General features: G+C 36.3%; 2 protein-coding genes across 3 annotated transcripts in view; both read right to left on the bottom strand.

Annotated features, from left to right (window-relative positions):
* CPQ (carboxypeptidase Q) overlaps positions 1-23,289 on the bottom strand; it is a 358,649-nt gene that overhangs the window by 33,892 nt on the left and 301,468 nt on the right. The gene's annotated exons all lie outside the window — the stretch shown is intronic.
* Positions 1-23,289, bottom strand: part of MTDH (metadherin) — a 31,401-nt gene that overhangs the window by 1,718 nt on the left and 6,394 nt on the right. Inside the window, exons 2-12 of one of the 2 annotated variants that reach the window (XM_080583129.1) lie at positions 22,998-23,102; positions 18,392-18,473; positions 17,770-17,949; positions 16,208-16,276; positions 13,476-13,727; positions 10,698-10,784; positions 8,538-8,636; positions 6,046-6,173; positions 5,392-5,511; positions 3,574-3,693; positions 482-638 (exon numbers count right to left, since the gene is read on the bottom strand). In XM_080583129.1, the coding sequence (XP_080439255.1) occupies positions 482-638; positions 3,574-3,693; positions 5,392-5,511; positions 6,046-6,173; positions 8,538-8,636; positions 10,698-10,784; positions 13,476-13,727; positions 16,208-16,276; positions 17,770-17,949; positions 18,392-18,473; positions 22,998-23,102 (1,399 nt within the window). The remainder of the gene's footprint in view (positions 1-481; positions 639-3,573; positions 3,694-5,391; positions 5,512-6,045; positions 6,174-8,537; positions 8,637-10,697; positions 10,785-13,475; positions 13,728-16,207; positions 16,277-17,769; positions 17,950-18,391; positions 18,474-22,997; positions 23,103-23,289) is intronic. The other variant, XM_080583130.1, reaches the window with a different exon arrangement.

Here is a 23,289-nt window from a genome sequence, read left to right as displayed (position 1 = left end):
AATAAATAGATTGGCCTTAAAACGTGCTGGCTGCCAAAAGCAGCAAAAGTCATCAAAATTTTTTATGTGTTTAATATGAGATATTCTCCCATTTGTTGAGGTGGGAATTAGTCACAAAAGCCTTTTTATTTTAGAACCAGAACAAAAAGCAATTAATTGATATATTAACTACATAGTTACAGCACAGAACTCCCATCCTGATGAGGAAGAGTAAGTTCAAATGTCTGTTAAGGTCTTGACAAGGACAACAAACATTTTCAGTCATGCAAGCATATGAAGCTTGTTTTTCCTCACAGTGAAAGGACAGTTGCCAAAATACTATCGTTTAGCTTTCTTTTAAATAAGATCCCTCAGTGAAATATAGAAGCATATGATGTGCTACTCCGCATCCAAGCCACACGGCAAAGCATTCTGACTGTACATGCTCTGTGGAAAAAAACCACCACACTGAATTCAGATAAAATTGTACTGAGATACTTACTCTGTGGAGGAGGCACACTGTTTTGTTTAATATTGGGACTAGAAACATCTGTCTCTTGCAGCATCTGTGGCACTTGGGAAGCGATCTTGTCGGAATCGCTCTCTGATACAATTACAGATGGCTCAGTAGAAACAGCAAGTGAAGGAGCCTCCTCAGGCTATTTGAAAAAAAAATAAATTCCAAGAGTTTACTAAGTCATATAACAGTTAGACATTCTTATACAGTGTTATTTTGGAACCATACTTAGCAGGTGCTGGGAAGATGGCACTGAAAAATTAAGCCAGTATTAAAATCATTTAAAATTGCATTCAAAGCCATAAGACTGTGACTGCCATCTAGTGCCAAAACTTTTTAGTTGCATACAAGTAAAGTAGCCACGTAAACTAATTAACCTTAAAAAACACGACATGCATAGAAAGAGAATACAATCTGAAAGTCACTAAAATCTGAAAATGATTCTAGAATATGTATTCAGAATAGGTGGAAGACAGTGATGCATACACATTTTGTTTCAAGGCAAAACAGCAAACTGCTTAGGTCAAAATCTACAACTCAAAAAAGCATTTATATGGTTCAGAAAGCATTTGCAGTCATTCCTACCCAGCGGGCAACTACTTGGTAGTCGCTCACATTCTGTGCTTATATTAGAACAACAGGTATTTGTGAGAGTAGTCAAAAACATTTCAGTGAAAACTACTGTAGGATGAACTACCAGGTGAAAGATAGCTTATTTTACAATTATATGGTCTATTTTGAAGATTCCCACTACAGAGATGAACGGTAACTGTAGCTTACTACGTAGCACTTACTAGAATGAAAGTAGAGTAAAACACAAGTTGAAATGCAAAGAAAAAAAACATTTTATTAGGAAAGTCAGAACAAAAAAGAACTGTATGATCCCACAGCAAGCAACCTACTGACAGAAGGCTTCAGATAAGAGTATACTGGAAAAACATGGCATCAGTCAAGAAAAACCCAAAACTTTAGGATGTTATTAAGAATTCATGGCTGTAGTTGTCCTACAACAGCAAGGATGTGAAACTGACAGAACGTAACAGTGATGTCTACATCCATCCCTTGATGCAGATGTACACAGGTCCTAGGTTATTGTTACCAGCTTGTACTGTTGCCATCACTAACATAAGCATCTCACAAAAATTTAGTCAAAACATACAATAGGGCAACATACATTTTTAAGCCATATAATACTAAGCAAGAAATTAAACAGCTTTAATAATTTTAATTAGAAAAAACTAACAACAAAAATTAAGGTAGACGTTCTCTAATCTACTATGGGTAGAGAAGTTTTCTGTGTTCTTACCCAACTGAAATAAGTAATAAAATCAACGTTGCCTCAAACAGGAAGAGGACTTAAAGTTCTTAGTTGTGCAAGGTAACCAATTCAGTTTACTGGCATCACTCACAGTTTTGTTAGGACAGGGTCACCCTCCACCCACATGTAGAACAACTTAAGATTTAAATGTACATTCCAGTACAATTGTACAATACAATCCCTGTACCTGAAGGGGGGCTACAAAAAAGCTGGGGAGGGACTCTTTCTCTAGCAGTGTAGTGATAGGATAAGGGGGGAATGGCTTTAAACTAAAAGAGGGGAGATTTAGATTAGCAATTTAGAAGAAATTCTTCACTCAGAGGGTAGTGAGGCACTCAAATTTTAATTTTCCTCATATTTTGTTTTCATGTTTCAGAGCATTTGCTCAAGACTCAATTACCTGGCTTGGAAACCTAGGTCATCCATTTCAGGCATCAGTAACAGACCATTTCTATAATGTTTTGGAACAGCCAATTCAATATCAGAAAACATCTTTGTACATGTGAAATTACAGTAAAGCCAAACCTGATGGCAAAGAGGCTTGAAAAATAACTGATGAGCCATCTGCATTGTCAGACGTAACAATTCACAAAACGCCCTTTATGTTCACCAAGTTCAACTAACTTTCAGGGAACATCAGTAACATTTTTTTTCCCCTCTTTTCTTTTGCTTCCACAACAAGTTTAATACAATATTTGATCTCGTTTCACAAAACTGCCGCTGGCTGCAACATAGCTATATATAGGCACAACCTATACAAACACAACGAATTTAAGACTCACAGCAACAGGACCACTCCAGTCTAAAAAATAATAGTGCACAGTGTAGGTCTACATCTGAGCTGATGAATCAGACAGGTTGATACCAACCTTGAATAAAAGTTGAAGTAAATCTAAACTGAATAATTATAGTAAAAGCTATACTTTGATGCAGAATATTTATAATAAGCTAAAACATGTCTGAATCTGTTTTTCAAGGCATGTTCTCAATATACAGTTTCTGTACTTCGGTGACCTGTAGCTTCTCGTAGAAGATTCCATTCTATTATTTTCACTGAAATCTTACTGTCTTTATGCAACCTTGTTATAACCTTGCTATCTTTATGTAACAAATGCTTAGTTATTGAAGTGAAACTCAATATTCTGAGGTACTGTCTCACTGGTATTGTTCATACTTGATGGAATAAAAATCAATACCATCAGAAATATTAAATATTTTACTTCTTCTTACAGTGTGATGCTTGTAGAACATTATTTAAAGAAGCTATTTTGGAGAAAGACCAAAGAACTTGTATTTTCTATAGTACTTGTTTCAACTGAGAGCTGAAATGAACGGTCAGTTTGTGAATTGGTTCAATGACAACTCAGAACATAGTATGTTGATAGCTCTTCACTCTGTTGCAATGAAACAGTAAGATATGCTGAGATATTAGTCTTGCACTCTTACCTATTTATTCTTAGGTTTCCAGATATGAAAGTTTTAGAATTTATATATTCAACCAACAACAACAAAAAACACAAACTTGATCATGATGAAGATGATTAATGATTTAGCAAATGCTGCTTTTTAGAGTGGATAACCTTTTTATAAACTAGTAATTGAACCATGCCTAAAATTCTACCTCTTGATCACATTCCAATTAAACATAACCTGAAGCATATCCCTATTGTAACATCACCATACACAAACTAATGTTTCAGTACATCTTGAGCATTTCAAAATAAGAAATTATTACTTAAACACAGTTTTATAACCCTACCTTAGCTGGTTCACTAGTACTTATGGTCTTCAGAGAAAAAGCTATTTCCTGCTGTGGTTGAGCTTTTGAGGTATCCTCTTGAAATTCCTCTCCAGCTTCTCTATCCAGTTCTTCAGTGTCCTACAAAATTGGGGAAAAAATTAGGAGCCAGTATGTGCAGTAAAGTTCCGATTCTTTCTCCCTGCACATCAGTTTGGTTGCCATAATTAGCTTCTATAACTAAGAAAATCTAAAAAAGATTAAAGTAGTTGGCTAATATTCACTTAATATGCAGAAGTTTCAGGTATTAACTTGTATAGCTTTCTTTCACATATTATGCTTTAACAATATTTTGCAACCCAGTGCAGTTTCCAGTGAGGTCTGTAACATAAACATACCTCTATACAAACTGAAAACATTTCCTAAGTTTACAGAAGTCTCAACCTTTGCTCCTTAAGCACTACTGTTGGACAGTTTTCCTTTAAATGAGGAATTAGAGTAGATAAATTTGTTTAAAGCACTAAAAGGACCCTATGGTGAACAGTAGCTAGAACACAAATCTCCAGTTTTAAACTAGAAGTACCTTCTCAAAACATTCCTTCCTTCCTTATTTCCCCTGAAACCTTGTGAAAAATGCAGTCAAAGTCTATTGACTCCTAACAGGTAAGAATACATCCTGTCTTACATTTAGCTCTGGTGGTAGCTTCTGCTGCCTGAAGCCAACAAATACGACATGAACACTTAGATTGTACTGTTAAAATTATACTTCTCATCAATGAACACATTCAACTTTCAGAGTTATAAATATACATAATTTATGTGAGTTTGAAGAAGAACTAGCAAGTTAAATCACTAAACTTACTATTCTAACTTGAAGATCCCTGCAAAACACTGAAAACACCTGTTAACCATTTCTTATTAATCGTGACTTATGTCTAGAGTTATTGCAGATACCAGAACAACATAGATTTCAAACATAGGAAAGCTACAGTCCTAGTAGCCTTTCTTTTTTTAACCTCAAAAGAAATGTTGCAAATCGACACAAATCAACCATCTCTACTTGCACAATATTAAAGGAACTCTACTTGACAGTAATTTTATCTTTTACAATTAAAAAAAAAAGAAGCAAATCCAAACTAATTATGACTGAAGTAATGCTATCCTCCTCCTGCTTTATGAACGGCTGTCACCACAGGCAGAAGCAGGATGTATTCTGAGTATGAGTTGTCAAAAGATTTTTTCCTATTTAGAAAGTACTTGTTTTCATCTATTTAAACATGCTCCAATTGCCAAGTGCAATTTGATTTTGCTTTTTTTTTTCCTTTTTACAATAAATGAGTTTCAATGTAATTTGTCAAAAACAATTAAAAAATATCACAGACAACTCCAGCCATCCTGTTTGCAAACAGTATCCATCTCATTCGAAGATCTCACATAGGATAGCTGTACTTGTAAAGTCGTAAATACTTAATACTTCACATACATTACAAAAGTACTTTAGAAAACCACTGTGTCCTAGTAGAACCGCACTTCAAGAACACCTAGAAAGGGAATTTCAATTTCTCTTATTCTCCTAGCTAGCTATGCACACAAGGCAGCTGTCTTTCAAAACACAGGAACAGAGAGCTTCCCACACAGAGGAAAGTCCCTGTAGAAGCATCCCTACAGTACAGAATCTTGCTTTGAAAGAAAATATTTCAAGGTAAGTATTTTCCATATATTTCATGCTTTCCAGAAATCCAGCAGAACTACTCTGTATTCACCAGTCCATCAGAAAATCACTTTTTATGAATTCCTCGTAAATTTATTTTCAGACAATCCAGATCTTGCTCCATTTACCTGTGAAGGAGAGTTAGCTTCTTCACCCTGCTTCTTCTTTTTCTTCTTCTTTTTCTTGGACTTCCCACTTGTCGAACTCTGAAGAATTGGTTCTGCTTTTTCTCTTTCATTATCTGAAGCCTTAAATAAGGAAATATAAGATATTAAACATTTAAGATGACAATGAAACACACTTCCTATAAACTAAACATAAAACACTAGCTATAAGGGATTTAATGGCATATAAAAGTAAGTGAACACAATCTTATCTGTTCATTTTGGAAAGACTACATTCTTTACACACTCTCTGGAAACAAAGTACAAGAGCTAGGAAATGGAAAACAGACAATGTACTGGTGGCACAGAAGTGCTGCTTTTTACAAACGCAAAATATTGTTGAGTAGTATTTATGAGGAGAGATCCAAATCCTCTATTAGTACACAATAAAAGGTAATACCTTACATTATGGTGAGACAACAAGATCTGACATGGAGCTAACTGGCTTCTATTTTCCCCTATAACAACATCCAGCACCACACGTTAACAAAATGCTGCTGCTCTTTTCAGCATAAAGGAAATGAGAGATTACCTTAACCATCACCCTTAAGTTACTTTAAGAAACGGCAGTGGTAAGGGCAAAGTCTTGGAGCTAAAGAGGAAAATAGCACCTTTTACCTTCTGAACATCAGATAATGCCTCTTCAGGTTGTGGAACAGAAACAACTTTTTCTTCATCTACCCAGTTTCCCCACTCTTCTGCTGGTGCATTCCAATCAGAGCTAGGATCAGCAGAAGAAAGTCCATCTGCAAAAATTAAAGAGATTTTCAGGAATGTCACCTTGCTTTACAGGTACTCTTTGACAGTTGAAAAGAATTACTATGCAGAAAAGTACCTTTGATACCATGATACAAACAGGCATTTCCTGTATTTCTGAAAAATGTAAATATCTTAATGATAAGATGAAGACTTTGGTAAGTAATGAGTCAGTTTTAATTATTTTACAAAGCAATAGGATTACAAACTAGTCACAGCAGCAGCTAGCCACATGCAATTGCTTTGGGATACTTTTATGAACTATGTAAAGAGCAACAAAGTTAAGGGTTGTTCTTCATCTCAAATCTTTTTCCTGGTTTGTGAAGACATTACAATGAACTGTGAATAATACTGATGCTTAGTAAGGATCCTTTACAAGTGTCATATCTGAGAAATGCAGATCTCATTGAGCCAGAAGTCATCTTGTAACACAGACATTCTTCAATACCATATTTTTCCCAAGCTTTCAAGTCCCTACTCTATTTTGTTGGTATTGTCATTTTGCAATGGCATGCATTTATGCTGTGATGGGGAATGACAGGGTCAATTATATAAAAGTTAAAAATGCAAGAAGGAAAGAACTAAGCCCTAGAGTTTAGTAGAAACTTACAGCAAGTCGATTTCAAAACCAAACACCTTGTAAAAGATGATATAAACACAAAATGAAAGACTACCAAAAATATTTTTTTTACCCTTCACCCGTGCAAAATCGATGGCAAAGGTGCAAACTTGGTCTGCCAACTATGTAAGCATTCAATTTAAACATTTAAAAACTTATGCCCAAAGGAAAAGCAATGATAAAGCCAATTACATTTACTAGCAAACACTGTAGTTTGCTAGTACACAAGAATTTTAAGATTACCTAGAAAACTTTTTCATCTCTTGCCTTCTTGTAAAGATATACCTCAACTTAGTTGGTATATTACATATATATTACATACTTTGAACATTATACACTAGAATCAACTGATCTGAAAAAATTTACAGCTGTGTAACACTCAATAAGCTTATTATCTATTGCCCTGTCACTAGTTCCTTTAAGAAAATTCCATTCTTCTAAATAGAAAATTCATAGCATCTGCCCATACAGTTAATTCCCATGCACTGAACCTCTTAAATCAGTAAGGTATATCTGTATATCACTTAAGGAAAGTTCAAGCCTATTTCCCCCTTCTTATACATACCAAGTAATAGAGGTGCATTAATGAAAAAAATGACTTGATTAACAGAAGCTGTAGATATAGACATTCTATGTTCAGAAATCTGAATAAATTATGCTCTTATAATGGAAAACTGATCAATTCCAAACAATTAACTGAAAATGTGCTTCCCTTATTCTTAAGCCAGATAAGGACAGAATCATTTTTATATCAACTGGTATGAGAATGATCATGACAAAAATGATGGAGTCAATGACTGTATCAATCCATTCTAATCCTGCAGTCATTAAAGACGACATTGTTCTTAGAAGGTAGTATGTATGGCAGCCTTGCTGGTCACTTTGTTGGCCAAGTTTTTAAGCCAATGAACTAATGAAACTACATTGTTTATTTCAGAAAAAAAAACATCTTTATTCAGTCAAATATAAGAATATCAACTACAAGGCAATTCAAAAAGTGGACTTAAGGCTGTAAGCTTTTTTAAGGGTACAGTTTCACTGGTAGGTATTTAGGTAAGTCTGTAACATCACTACACTACTACTACTAACTACGCTACAGCCCTTGTTTAGGTAGAGACTGTGGTAAAAACTACAAGTATATTTTTCTTTCCCCTCCTTGCTGATTTCAGAATAAACACCAAGCTTGCTACAACTCCCAAGTAACTTCATCGATCTCTAGCCTGCATATGCTTTTCACATACATACAAAATTCCCTAATGCTTGCTAAACAAGGAAGTAAGACTAAGACTGAATACAAGAGTTTTAACGGCATGTTAAGTTTTCAGTAAGGTACAACCATGTAAAGGCAAACTCTGTTACTCAGATATATTTTCTACTAATACCAACATAACTTCTGCAGACTTGCAGTAGATTTCTTATCATTTGTAGCAAATTAAGACTGTTGTAATTACATTGTATTTCTAGCAAAAGTCAGAACTACACTAAAATGCATGAGCTTTCTTTCACTTCTGTGTTTCAATACCAAGTATTTTGCCTAAGAAATAATTATCTACTATCATTCAGAAGTACTTTTTCCTGCTTTCCTCAAACTGATACTTAGCTTTACAGAAATGAAACATTTCCGTTTTTGTCTTCATATGCTCACAAATGGTTAATGCAAATAGCTTATAAATAATTATGCTTTAAAGTGATGGTAATTGCAATTTTTGTTAATGAACATTTTAGAGGAACATACTTAACCCAGACCATTCGTCATCAACAGGGGGTTGAGCGTGACTTAAATCCCATTGAAAATCGGAAGTACCAGCCTGAGAAACTGGCTCACTATTGGATCCTGAAAGGGAATAAATGAAATTGTACTTGTCAGTTACAAGCTTCCTCAGTTTTCTTAGGTAAAGAAATTCAAAGCAAAATAACCAAGGAAAAAAGGCCCAAGGAAAAGAAAAGTCTGGTTCTAAAGACTGCACAGTACAGGAAAAGCTCTTCAAAACTACCAAGCTCTTCAAAATGAGTTTTTGAGTTTTATTCAGAAAAAAAGGGAACTGAAAAAGGAAGACAAAGTCAGCAGTAGAATATGGGAAAAAAAAAGAGGTAATACAGATTAATAACGTTCCACAAGACTTACAGCAGTCTCCTCTAATTGGAAAACAATGAAAATTTATGGGTGATAAAATTATTCACCATGTGTAAGTAAAAACTCTTATACACATCAGCTTAGAAGACTACTAGAAAGAAATTTGATTATACCACAGATAGAGCAATTAAATTATTTACTACTAAGTGAATTTTATGCTCGTCATTTAGACTCAGCACACAATCAAGCAGAAATATCTTATTGATTTAGCTTTTGATTATCATTTTAAAAGTTACTTTATTGCATTATTTGAGCATAACAACAACAACGAAAAAAAATCAGTTCAAGTAAAAAGTTCCAGGAACATAAAAGCAGCATGACAAACAACAGTAAAGCCTAATTCCAGCTATGACAATAAAAAGTGTTAGACATCTAACATCATTATTTTAAGAAAAATAAGGCATCAGCAAACAGAAACAATTTCAGAAAAAAATCCAAGAAGCTCATTTGTGGGACTGAAAAAAATTAACATACCACTTTACAATGAGACTTATTTTTGAAAAGTTTAACTAGGACCACAGATAGCTACCTGGTTCTCCCTAATTCATAAATGCCTATGCAAAAAATCTCTCAAATAACAAGAACATTGACACATTCTCTACCTTTTACTAACTAGCCATTACAGCAAGCAGTAAATATTTATTAATTTGGCTAATGTGCATCAAAGACTATAAATATACTTCACTGTCTTCATGCTTCTCTCTGAATTCAAGTTGGAATGATGGTATTGCAGATGAATCTCAGATCAGTCTTTCCCACTTTATTAACTAAGTTTTCTTAAGTTTCAGCCTAGCAACTGAACTTAAATTCAAGTGGATCCCTTTGGGAAATCCAATTTAATTAACATTTTTTGTACAATTACTATTTTTTTTTTCTTAAGATAGGTTTTCATTAAGTGAGCTGTTCTTTGGAGAGCCTGGTGAATTAGACCTTGGCATTTATAACTTCTTTGTTATACTGGCACAGATGCGCACAGAGAATGAAGCACTTGTGAGCTATAGGACAATGAATGCTAGTTTCACAGTTTGAAGACCACAAACAGCAATACCAGTAAACATAGCTTAATGCATAAGCGCTTGGCTAGCTACTTGCTAGAAGAAAATAGACAGACACGCCAAGCTCTTTAGATTGGGAGTAAATAAGCAAGAGAAGAAAACGTGACCCCTTTATTAAATAATAAATCACTGTAGTACTTATGTCAGCAGTTTAACACACAAGATCTGTTAGGAAGCCAGGTTTGCGTTCTACAGCAATTTCACCCTTCAAAACAACATGCCCCTGGAGTTCAGCTTTCCTACCCATCCTACAAAGCAAAGCCTCAGGACTTCAACTCCTGCCTACACAACACATTTTGAAAGTAGTGATTCGGTTCCTTGAAGGGAAAAAAGAACCCCAATCAACAAACAACAAGAACCCTGAAAGTTCAGGGTAAAAATTATTTTCCTAGAAAATCTTCAGATATCCATCTTGAGTTACAGCAGTACTTAGCAATCTCTTATGCCAATCATTTAGATTCAACACAGAATCAAGCAGAAATACCTCATTGATTTAGCTTTTGATTATCAATTTCAAAGTTACCTTATTGCATTATTTTAGCATAACAACAAAAAGCTTGGCAGACTTTCACAAAACAGGTCTTCTACTTGTTTACAGTTACCACTACTATTTTCCAAGGACAAACGATGTGAAAAACACCTGGCAAATTTGTTTCTACCTGGTATAGGAGAAGAGAGGCAAAAATCTTTGGAAGGGCATACATACCAGAAACTCCAGGAGTTAATCCAAAAGAAGAGAAAGAAGTAGAATTTGGTTCAGAGGTATTAATCCGTGCATCCACATTCCAAGCAGCTGTGGGGGGAGGGAAAAAAAAGAAAGAAAAAGCAAGCTTCATACTGCTGGCAATGTTGGAAAAGTTAGCTATTTAATGATGAATAGGGTCAGTAAAACAGAGGAAGTTCCAGCCATGTTAACATTCCATACAGCTGAGAGCAGTGTTTGCCTTATTACATGAGACAATCAGCACTGACAGAGGTGTGAATGTATAGACATTCAGCTTGAAATGATTTTCAGACTAAGATCTTCCTCCCTCTACCACTGTTTCTATACAGAACGTTAGATTTTCTTCTATATATAAACTTTTCCTTTGTGAGGAGTAGATTGAGTTTTTAGACCCATATTGCTGTATTTTCCCCCCTATTAGCAACACTGGAGTTATGAAAAAGCCTATTTGTTAGCTCTGTAGATGACACCTAGCTTCAAGCAAATTGCTTTTATGTTGAAGAACAGAACTGAGTTCAGAACAATTTTTGACAAATAGGAGATGCTGATTAAAAATTACAACATACTTAACTCTGTGAAGTGTAAAGTAGAAAACAAGACAAAATAACCAGTGGCATAAATGTGTCAAAAAGAAGCAGCTGGTTAGAATGTGATTATATGGTAAGGAAAAACTACTAGGAGTTATAATGAGCTACAAAGAGAACCTCAGGAATTTCCTAGTACATCCTCCTCTCCTCAACTCACGGTCAGCTCTCAAGTCAGATCAGGCTGCACAGTGCTTTTTATTCAGTTGAATCGTAAAAACCTCCAAGGATGAAGGCTGGTTACCCACAAAGGTTGTGCGTTTATGATGCCTGACCGTCCTTGTGAGGAAAAAGTTTCTGTTTACACTCAGTCTGAACCTCTTGTTTCAATTTATGTCTGTTGTCTGTCGTCCTCCTACTACACACCACTGTGAAGAGCCTGTCTCTGCCTTCCCAGTAACACCTCACAGGTTGTGGCAGGCTGCTGTCAGGTTCTCCTGAAGCCTTCCACTCCCCAAACCAGACAGGCCCCATTCCCTTAGCCTCTCCTCCCAGGGCAAGTGCTCCAACAACCGACCATTTCTGAGACTCTTTGCTGAATTTGCTCCAGCTGATCAACATCCTTTCTGTACGGGGGGACCCAAAACTGGACACAATATTCCAGTTACGGTCCAAGAAGTGCTTAGCAGGGGGCATAATCACTGCCACAATCTACTGACTCCTGTTAATGCAGCTCAGAACATTGCTGGTGTCCTCTGCTGCCAGGGCCCGTGGCCGGCTCATGTCCACCTCAGTGTCCACCAGGACACCTGTCCCACAGAGCTCCTCTCCAGCCAGCCAGTCATTCCCCAGCTCGGGGTTCCTCCTTCCCAGGTGCAGCACTTCACATTTGTCCTTCAACTCCCTCGAGTTTCAGTTGGCCCACTCCTTCAGTCAGTTTAGGCCCCTCAAGATGGCACCCCCGATCTGGGCTGTACCAGCTGGTTCCCCAAGGGTTTGTGTAATCTGGAATTGTGATGCGAGTCACACTATCACCTCCTCCAGATCATTTATAAAGATAATAAACAGGACAGCTCGAAGCACAGAGCCCTGGGATACCCCATTGCTACCAGCCTCCAAACATAGCATACTATGTACAAACATACCCACTAACCACTACCTGTTTTTCAGCCACCCAGAGCAGACCATCCTAACTTTAATAAAAAAATGCTGTGAGAGACAGTGTTGAAAACATTACTAAAGTTATGGTAAAAAGATATCCTCTGCTCATCCACAATCTGGTCACTTAACCAGAAGTGGATCAGTCTGGTCATGCATGACTTGTTCTCAGTAACAAAACAAGAACAAGCTGTTTAGGTGCTAAGAAATACCACATAAGAATATAAAGCAGAATACAACTAACTGGAATATGAAAAAAATAAAAATAAAACAACAACAACAAAAACACTTGCTTCTTCTCAGTAATAAAAAGCTTTCAATGGAATACCAGGTCCAGTCTCAGGCACCAAAATCCAAGAAACGTGGGACAAATGAAACCAGTCTAGACAAAAGCAGCATTTCTGACTATAGCAGAACACTGCTTTCCAGAAAAGACCATGATCATTTAGACTGAACAATGGAAAGGACAATATTACAGTATCTACTAATAAGGTTGTTGCACAGACAAATGAAAATTTCATCATTTATCTGGACAATATAAGCAAAAAAGGCTAAACACTGTACTGGCAAAGACTAAGAAATAATTTCTAATGAGAAAAAACAATTCTAATGAGAAAAAACAGTAAAAACACTTAAAGAGACTGCCCCAAGAGTTGAGCAATCTTCATTCCTGAAGCCTAAACAGATGTCTGTCAATACAACACAGCTGATTTGATCATATATCAACAAAACAGACTTATAACCTAGGTTCCAATACATATGTTAAAAAAGGAAAGAAAAAAATTATACTTCAATGACTTAATATACACCTTCAGAATTTTAGAAAAGTGATAAAAAATTTGGTTCCTTGACAGAAATAATTTTATTTCAGATGAAAACCAAAAACCCCATTAAACTAATGAGAAAAATACACGATAAGCCATCAGAACTTGCAATAAACAGAAAATGCTTAGCTCACATTTCACTAGACCATTCCAAGATTTTTTTGAATACATAAACAAAGCTATTCCAGAGACTCAGTACCAAAAATTATGTAAAAATGCTTAAGTGAAGCAAATTTTTCCTCAAAATAGCTTACCAATAGGAGTGAACAAAGAACGCTCTTTCCAGGGCCTGCCCACCAGGGTTACGCCCCAGTCCTTTCCATTCCCATTAGCATCTCCAGTGTCTTGGCCCCAAGCCGATGTCTCAGTCTTCCTCTTCCCAGCTGTAGCTGAGGAAACAGACGTCCATTTCTCCTCCCCTACACCAATCTGTGAGGAGATTTTTACAGACTTCTCATTCCAGCTTCCACCGTTTACCGTATGGCTTTCACTCAATCCTGTAGACACTTAAAACATAAGAATAATGAAACGTTACATAAAATACTAATTGGATGAAGAATTAAAATCTTACATGCACATATACTTAGCAATAAAAGAAGAAGAAATGAACAACAGCTTTGCTACACCAGTGTGATATAGAAGAGCTGCTGCTCTGTCTCAGCTGATTTTCCAGTTCAGATGATACACACCATCTGTCAACTAACTTGAAGAGCAAGGGGAAAAAAACAGCACCAAACTGCACCCTTCTTCCTGTGTCCCTTTCTTTGTAAGACTCGTATCTTGTTTCATCAGTGCGTCTAGATTAAAAAACAAGGCAATTTCTCTTACAGACTATGGTGATGCAATGGCTTGTGGAGAGCCCTATGTATTGAATGGAGAACAATTTCTGTTTTGTAACTATGGTGGCATACAATAGTCCTCTAAGCACTAAGTAGAAGAAATGATGTGTAGAAAATGCTTCCCAAGTGCTACATGGAATTTACTAGGCACATAGCTATCATTAACTACAGAGACCAAACTTAGAGGGGGGAGAAAAAACAAAACAAAACAAAAAAACAACCATGGCAAGCTCTCAAAATAATTCATAAGCAATGTATTTTACATTACACTATGGTAAGAGACCACAAATCTTTATCTGCAGTCTACATTGCTGAGGAACTACTAGTCATAGCAAGCTTAATATACATTTTCAAAGGACTCAGTACTACACTGAGACAAAGATCATTATAAATTTTCTTTTCTTTTAATGTCCCCATAAAACAAAGGCTAATGATCCCCTGGCACACCCAACCTGACCTATATATGACACACCTTTCTCAAAGGGCCCTGCATATCAAACCCTCTCTTATTTTTAGTTATACAATGTAAACAACAAAAAAGCTGCCAGTTTACAAATGATAAAGTATCTACATATTATGAGTGTAACATTTAAATACTCAGCTAAAAAGTGACACATAATTAAGTCAGAATCATATGTCCACAAAAACTACAGACAATGTGTTTTATTTCATAAATGAACTCTGCTCAGGCAGCATGAACATACCAAATTCAAGGCAGCCTCACTGGCAAAGAAATGATTTGCTGAGATACGCCTACATGTTCCTAGATAAAATCCTATTTCCAAACACAGACAGCTGTAATATAACAATCCCTGTACCTAAAAACACTGTCCTTTCTCTCACAACTCTAGAGATGCTACACTGCGTCAATCTATGTCCTCTATGGGTAACATGTCCTCTTAGGGGATGGCAACAACAAAAACAGCAAACACAGGAACTGTTAGTGTAGGTGGTAGAACAACCTTTTTTAATCTTGCAAGAAGACAGCTGAAGTCCTGGAGCAAAAGCTTGATTATTCTGTTTATTAAACTACTCTTCCAGCAACTTTTCATAGAAAATCACAGAAAACTTAAGGTTGGAATGGATCTCTGGAAGCAACCTAGCTCCACCTTCTGCTAACTTCTGTACAGCTAAGTTCAAAATTGTGTCATTTTACTCGGTCTTTATGATTACCACAACTTGAGAGTTCAAAGCCTCTCCGGGCAACCATGTAAAGAGCTTCCTTGATGACGCCCAAACAGAATTTCCCTTACTGCAACTTAATCATTGCCTCCTACCCTATCATTATGCATCTCTGAAGTACATGGCTTCTTCTCTCTATGCTATGGTCCAGAAAGTTACCATGTGAATCAAAGCTCTCAAAAACTGGCAGTGATGCATTTTCTGGACCCGGGTGCTTTTAATAACTCATTTGTTGACTTGCTTATATGCAATGACTACCTTTGTTTAAAGAAATGCCACTAATGATGGCTATAAAAAACCACCATCTGTATATCACTATGCCAAACTAATTCACTTCATGCACTGCTGTATCACCACCTCTTATCAAAAAGCCATTACAATTCATCAGTCAAGCATAGTCTAAAAATAGCCAAATAGTTTAACAATTATATGACAAATAATGTCCTCAAAATGAATGCCTTTACAGTAAACCCCTCAAAGGAGCATTGAAAGAACTGAATAACCCACATGTACACAACCTGCAATGAGTGCAAATTTCACAATAATCAACTGCTATCTTTGAAATTATCTATATTATTTTTTCTCTGAGCAAACAGACTTATTAACACACAAAAAAAGTAAATTTGAAAAGCTAGCATGAGGGATTTTTAACTGGTGCTTGAGAATAAGCTTTAGCATTCTGCAAGTAATGATCTGTATAGCAAGCAGTCTGCCTGAAAATTTTAGACACTAGATCCTTTTTTTTTTTTATTTTATACATCCCAACAGATGTAATAGAGACTGTTTTCAACCTGTTGAGTAGTAACTGCAACTTAGAAGTATAACATTTGCATAGCAAAAAGAGCCAACTGCATAATAGAGTTCCAGATTAGTAACCACATAACATCCTGCACTGACAATGTGCTTTCACTTCTGTAAAGCACGTTTCCAGTTAATTAGGAATCCTAGTCATGAAAGCCTTTTACCTTGTGGAATTGATGACTCCCCTTTGGAAGGTTTAGAGCTGCTGACTTGCACATTCAGAAGCGTATCACCTGGTTAAGAGGTAGGAGGAGACAGAGCTAGAGTAAATTTCTGCAGACAGCAACACCTGTAAAATTCCTTTAAGAGTATTCATTACTGGTATTTAAAAAAAAAACAACCAACCCTCATCCAATAACATTAATCAGTACCTCAAAGTAAATTAAGCCATTTCCATGAAACTTAAGAGTAAAATTAATACTCTATTTTTCTTTGTATTGATTCTCACAGACAAATTGAACTCAGAGGTGATTTACAGCCCATACACTTAGTAGCTGCAGATTTCAAACAATTCTAGCTAGTTTCCCAAGAATGGCAAGCAGAAACCTAAAACAGAGGCTGTCATTTTCCAGCTAATTGTAGCTATACATTTCTGAAATGCTTAGAGATATTTCTAACTTTTACCTTACCATGAAAACATTAGACACAGCTGATTCTTTTCAATTTATTCTGATATTAGGTGATACATAAAAACATATGCTGCATAATGAACTTTGCCTAGAGAGTTTACAATAGTCATGGATAGCCACAGAGTATACAGACAGCTGGAATTACTGTTCCTTGATGCTGTTTGTAGGTAAATAGTAGGAAAAAAAGAAAACAGGAAACAATTTATCCAATTTCAAAGCACTCAGTCAAGATGCAAACAAGAGTCAATCAAGTTTCAATATGTTGTTACAAGGTACCAGACAGTAGCTAGGCTCAGTCTTTTTTCTGCTTAGCTAGAATATCATTTCATTAAAGAGCTGAGCATATCAACAGATTAGAAATATGCCAGAAAGCTAAACTGTGTGTTTAGATTCTTTTAGCTTCCTAAACCACTTCTCATTTACAGCAAAATATGAATTCCTATGCCTGCACACTGCTTAAATCTATGAGACAACCTGAAACAGCAGCAGCCCTTGGAGCTAAAGCCTATTTCCTTATTGAAACCTCAGCTGCTAGAATTGATTACCGAACTTCAGCCAGATGTGTCCCACCATCATGAACCACTTTAGCACATGTACTAACAAACCAGACAGTGAAAAAGTCTACATCTTAAGCAATGAATATAATCAGTGTAGAGAACTCATAGGCATAACCTTCCCACAAGGAAGCACTCAAAAAGTTGAGTTGGTACTGCCTGCAAGAGTGCTGTGGGTGAGTCTAAAGTTTCCAGGGAACATAACGAGCAGAGTCAACAGAGCATAAAGGCAGGAATGGAGACCTACGTCCATGCAACTGTGCAGCTACTGACATAAGATACCGGTGCTGACAGAGCTCTGGTGTGGAGGACATTGCCTCAGACATTTACTCCAGGATGTCCTCTCCTGAGCTCTCCCAAAGCTGTGGCTCAAAAAGAGGGGGAGTTTTGCACAAGGAAAATTATCTTTATGTGGCTTGAAATAATATCCTCAAGAGTTACACATCCAAATATATCCCCTATGCTTCCAAAACAGTCACTATTTGGGCATTCAAGAGACATCATCTTTCTAGAATTCTTTCACAGACCTCTTGACTATCATACCTTTATTTTTTCTGAGACCAACGGGAAGTGATGGTGTAGGCATCAGCTGTTCGATGGATACAGTAGCTGTGTTTTCTGACCCTTGGGGATTTGATTCTCCTGAGCCACCATCAGTCAACACCTTGTCTCGCTTCCGCTGCTGTCGCTTTTCTCTGTTACTGATTTTAGTTTCCCAGGTTCCTAATATGTTCCCCAAAATGAAAACATGATTAAGTTACAGAGCAAACAAGAAAGAGCTTTACCTTCTCATATCAAGCTGAAGTCTGAAAAAAGGTTCAGTTTAAAAATCGGACCCAGCAGGCAACTTCCACATTAGCTGGAGAAAATGAACAACTGGCAGAAGGTAAGTTTTTTCCTGGATGCAACGCAGTAGTACTTTGCTTCCCAAAGCAAACATGAATAACACTAGTTATTATATTATACATGACTATTCTCAGTTTCTGTAAGTTTAACTGAAATACAGTTAAAATCATTAAACATTGTTTCACACATCAGATTTCCAGATCTAATATACAATTCTGGAGGTAGGACAAAATGAGTTTTCTGTGTTTATGAATCACAAACAAGTAATAGCATTTAAATCATAGTACATCTTATCGATTTTTTTGTTTGTGCTCAGTACCTTCATCAACTTCCTTTCCATCTAGACGTGACGTATCTTGAACCGTTTTAGCATCTCCCTTTGATTTCTTTTTTTTCTTTGACTAGAATAAAAATAAAACATCACCTTATTAATTACTTGGTGATCGCTCACTATATATTTAGAATTTAAAAAACAAAAACAAAAGAACACGAGCAAACTTAAAACAGATTTTTTTCTTAACAACCCTCTGTATGGACAGTCCCTTGAAAATGAAAGGACTACTAACCAACACTTATTCCTAAACATAAATTAAGACTGTTAAAGGGTATTAAAACCTTGTGCAGTATACAAATGGCAGATGGAGTGAAGAACTACTTATGCTACAGAGCACAAATCCTGATGGAAGAAGCAATGCTGATAGCATCACAGTCACAGAGGAAAACGAACTGTTTGACAGACAGATCCCACTGGCAAAATCTGTATAGTTATACATTGAACAACACAGAATGAGTGATACCTTAAAATATAAGCAAACAGAAACAAAACAAACAAAAACACAAGTTGGTAAGAATTCCAGCATGGAAAATTACTTCAAAGCAGGAGCTGGTATTAGAGCAATATGCATTTATATTTATTTATTTTTAAATGGTTCCACCTGTCATTGTTTCTTGGCTATACAGGCAGAGATAAATGAATAGGAACAGATATGACTACCCCTTCAAGCAGTTTTGGTGCAACAGGTAGTAATATAAGATGTTAAAAAGATACTATCAAAAAACAGAAAAATGACCTTAGCTATTTGGAGGGAGTATATTGCAGAAAAGCCTTTGAGTTTAACCTTTTGATAAGCTAAAGTGAAGGCAAAATGACTTGTCTGCCTTTTTTGAAAGAAACTACAGTACTAAAAAGCTTTTTGATCTAGTGAAGAGGTGTGTAAGAACTACTAGATAAACCTGAAGGAAAAAAATATTTAAGTTTTTAAAGAAGGCTATCCACTCACATTAAATCACAACTTCCACTGATTTGCTGTCTCTGTATGTTAATACTCTAACAGAGATATTTCAAGTATATTGAATGTCTTTCTGAACATCTAGAGCAAGACTAGCAACTGGGTAATAGTTAATTACCAGCTTTTTACTTGAGTTTCGACTATATGATTTGCAAGTCTTAGATGGCTAAGAACCATACACCAATATCTCCAGGACTGGTAACAAATAAGTTATCACCACAGTTGTAGCAGAAATCCTAAGGGTCCACCATGGTATGCAGTGTACATGCCTTTGAGTTTGCATGCCCCCAAAGCATCTTGTAGCTTCCACATGGGTACTGAAAGCAGTACAGCTTGTTAGTGCAGCACCAGAGCTAATAAAAATGCCACTGCTTGTATGCAGTGCTGTGCCAACACAACTGTAACACAGAACTGACTAGAGCAGTTAATTCACCACGTGCTGTACTAGGGGACCCATAATATGCAAGCATCCAAACAGAATTATTTCACAAACTTGTTCAGTAAGCTACATTTACCCACATACTGGCTATGTAACTGCTGAACAGTCTCTAAAATAAAAGGGCCTGTTTCAAAAGCTACCTGAGAAGAATTGGTTCTAAGAACACGAACAAGCCAAATCATTTCTCAGAGAACCTTCCAAGGATTAAACATGACAGCAGACAACATGAAAGATGATTGTGATTTGCTTCTGTGCTCTGTAGCGTAAGTACTTCTTAAGCAAAGGAGAGGTTAGTGATCGTGTATCTTCATCCTCCAGTCTCAGCTACACTGAGAAAGAAAGCTGAGGTCTTAGAATCTCACATCCACAAAGCCATCACAACTCATCTGGTCTTTGACATGAAGAGAACATGTCAGAAGACTTCACAAGTCTTTCAGATAGCAGTTTAAGATGACTGCTTCTCCAAGTTATAACTGCAGTTTCTTAAGAAAATCACTTTTACAGATATACTGACACCAAACACTACATTTCAGATAAAAACATCAAAGCTTACGAGTTTTGAAAGTAAGATTTTAAAAACAGTCCTTGTTAGTACGAAAGACTGAGAATTCGAATATTGAAAATATATTTGCTTTCCTAACCTGAGTTACTAGAACTTAATCTAAAAAGCTGGAACTATAATTAGGTATCTAGCTTATTCACTACCTGCCAAGTGGTGAACCAAGTTCTGTAACCATCATTCTCCTGGTAACAAACTGACTGCTAAAGGTTAAAGATGTTAAAGGGTCTCAAGCAACCTAGCCAATCATTTCGCAGAAGCCCTATTCATTCAAAGTGTCAGCTTCTGCAACATAGAAAGCTGCCAGTGTTGGGTCTGCCACCAGCCAAGGAGCACAGGAGGAACTTGGCAGGCTTGCCAAAATTTATGTCTGTAAGATACATGGTCCCCCATGCAAGAACAAACTATAGAGAAATAAGCCTTTCTTCTTTGTCCTTAATAGTCTGTTTACTTCTAGTATTCAAGACAAGGCAGTTTTGTGTAATTTTAAAAAGAACTGGCACTAAAGTTTTAAGATTCTACAGTCTCATCCAGAGATTTTTTTTTTTAAATACAGTCCCATATACTAAATGACTAAAAACCCTGTACTGCGCAAGTCACTAAAATTGAAAAAAGGGAAGAAACTGTGCTGTGTCAAGAGAATGAACAACTATATGAATCAGCCACAATCTAGACATTGCCCAAAGCTTCCCTTCCACACAAAGCAGAACAAGAGGACAAAACCTAAATGATTACCCTGAAAAAACATGCATGAAATTCACAAGGCTGAAGCAGTTAAAAAAATACAGTAACTCAAACGGAATTCTATTTTTCATCAAAAGCAAATATTTAAACACAACAAAAAAAATCATACCCTTCAGGTGACAGATTATATGTATTTATATATCTGTATACATGCATGCACTACTTAAATCCTACCCATCACCTCCTACCGCCCACCTCAAGCCGTACAAAGAACGAACACCTACACAGGACCCCTAACGTTCTTCTTAGCAGGCTTATAACGTTACAAACACAACAGTTGCCCCGAGAGGCTTAACCAAATGATTAGGTGTCTGCAAAGTTACCCGTAGCTTAAAGCAAGTACTTGGGGCTGTTTTTAATTGAAGGGTAACAATCAACTCCAGAGGCAAACATGCTTCCCTAAAACGATATGAAAACAATCTGTTGAACGAGCGTCAAAAATCCATGTGGTGGTACCAACTTCCTGCAGCTTTCATTTAACATTTCAAAATTCGGTTTTAAGGTAAAGCTCAGGTTGAGTATTGAAACACCTTACCTGCCTGGAAACATGCTTAAGATAAAGTGAAAGTTAAGAATAAAAACATGGTTATTCCTTCAGGATCACATTTTGTTCTGTTCTTGGAAAGAACAGTCTGATATGTGACTCATGGAGAAGAGAAAGATGCAGCATGAAATTTTAAGGTGAAGTCATTTTACAGAAAAGTCTATTTGTCAATAATGAAAGCTTTCAGAGTACTATAGCCAACTGACATGATACAATTAACTTTTTGATAGTTTTCTTTTCACCAACATACTAACTGCAAAAAAAAAGGGTAGTCAACTAAGTTAATTAGAGCTTGAGTGAGCTAAACAAATTACAATAATGAAATACTGTTTTCTTTCTCCAATACTCTTCAGTATAGTTAGAGCAAAAGCATATTGTGAAGGAAATTCTATTAATTAACCCTCAAATATACCAAATGATTTAAGTCAATTTACTTTGTCAAAATATACGTATATACATATTTAAAGGTTTTTAGCAGAGTGAATTTTTATCATTCCTAATAGTAAAAAAAATTAAAAATGCAACAACATTTACCAGATCAGAACAAAACTGGTAGCTAGTCTTCACTGTAGCATAAGCCAGGAAATACATTAAATATTTTCAGAAATCCACGCCAGTGAGAAAGTTTCATGCACAACGTTAGCAAAAGAACCAAAATAAAGTTTTGATCAGGGGCCTATCATAAATATATCTATGTTGCCTAGAAAGGACAGCATTTATGGCAAAGCTAGAAGGGATCAGTCCTCAAAAAAAATAACATGTCTTTAGTATGGCTACCTAGTACATAAAGCTTCAGATCAAGCTTTAAAAAGATGTTCTAATGCAGCTGTTCGATTTGCACAATAAGAAAGCTCACACCAGACTTCAAAGCCTGTGTTTGTCATCAGAAATTAAGATCTCTAATCACTAATGGATACACCTGACAAAAGAAATAAGCATGCACATGCTCTTAATCCTTTCAATAGTAGTCCCTCGATTGTTGGGCCATTTACAAGCCACTTAACAATACTATCATTATGCTGCATCTCCACAGAAGTCCACAAAGATTAAACACAAACTTAATTTCTGTAGGTTTAACATCTTCAAATTGTGAACAATGGCATCAGGGTTTAGCATGGGGGTTTGTTTTGCTTGATGCAAACACTCCGTGGTAAGGCGTGATCTCAGAAGCTGAGAAAATACATTAGCTCTTTCCAACAGAGCATTAGATTAATACTCTCCATATTAAAAAACACGCCCCCCCCCTCCCACTCAGATAAATAACTGGATTTCCTACCACAAATACAGTTATTAGATATTGAAGTAGCATGCATTAAACTTCAACATTTTCATTTCAAGTACATAACTGACCTTTTCATTCTTCTTTTCTGCATCCAAAGGTTGCTTTGTATTTTCTTTACAGACAGGCTGTATTATTTCATCCTCAGATACATCAAGGAAAGACCGTCCATTAGGCTGTGTAAAAAGTAAGTATAAATAATAAAAAAACTGGAGAAAGCAGATGAAGAAAAGCTTAGCCTACACGATTACTGAAATGCAACTACTTGACTGAAAAATGCCTGCAAGATTGAGTAAAACCCACAGAATTTTGGATAAGCACTCAGAATATCCACTGCAGTTCTGTATTTACCACGTGTATGAA

This window comes from Anser brachyrhynchus (genome assembly GCF_964034855.1).
Source record: "Anser brachyrhynchus genome assembly, chromosome: 2".
NCBI classification, from domain to species: Eukaryota; Metazoa; Chordata; class Aves; order Anseriformes; family Anatidae; genus Anser; species Anser brachyrhynchus.
Note: the sequence above shows the minus strand (reverse complement) of the source record. Positions and strands in the feature narration are given on the sequence as shown.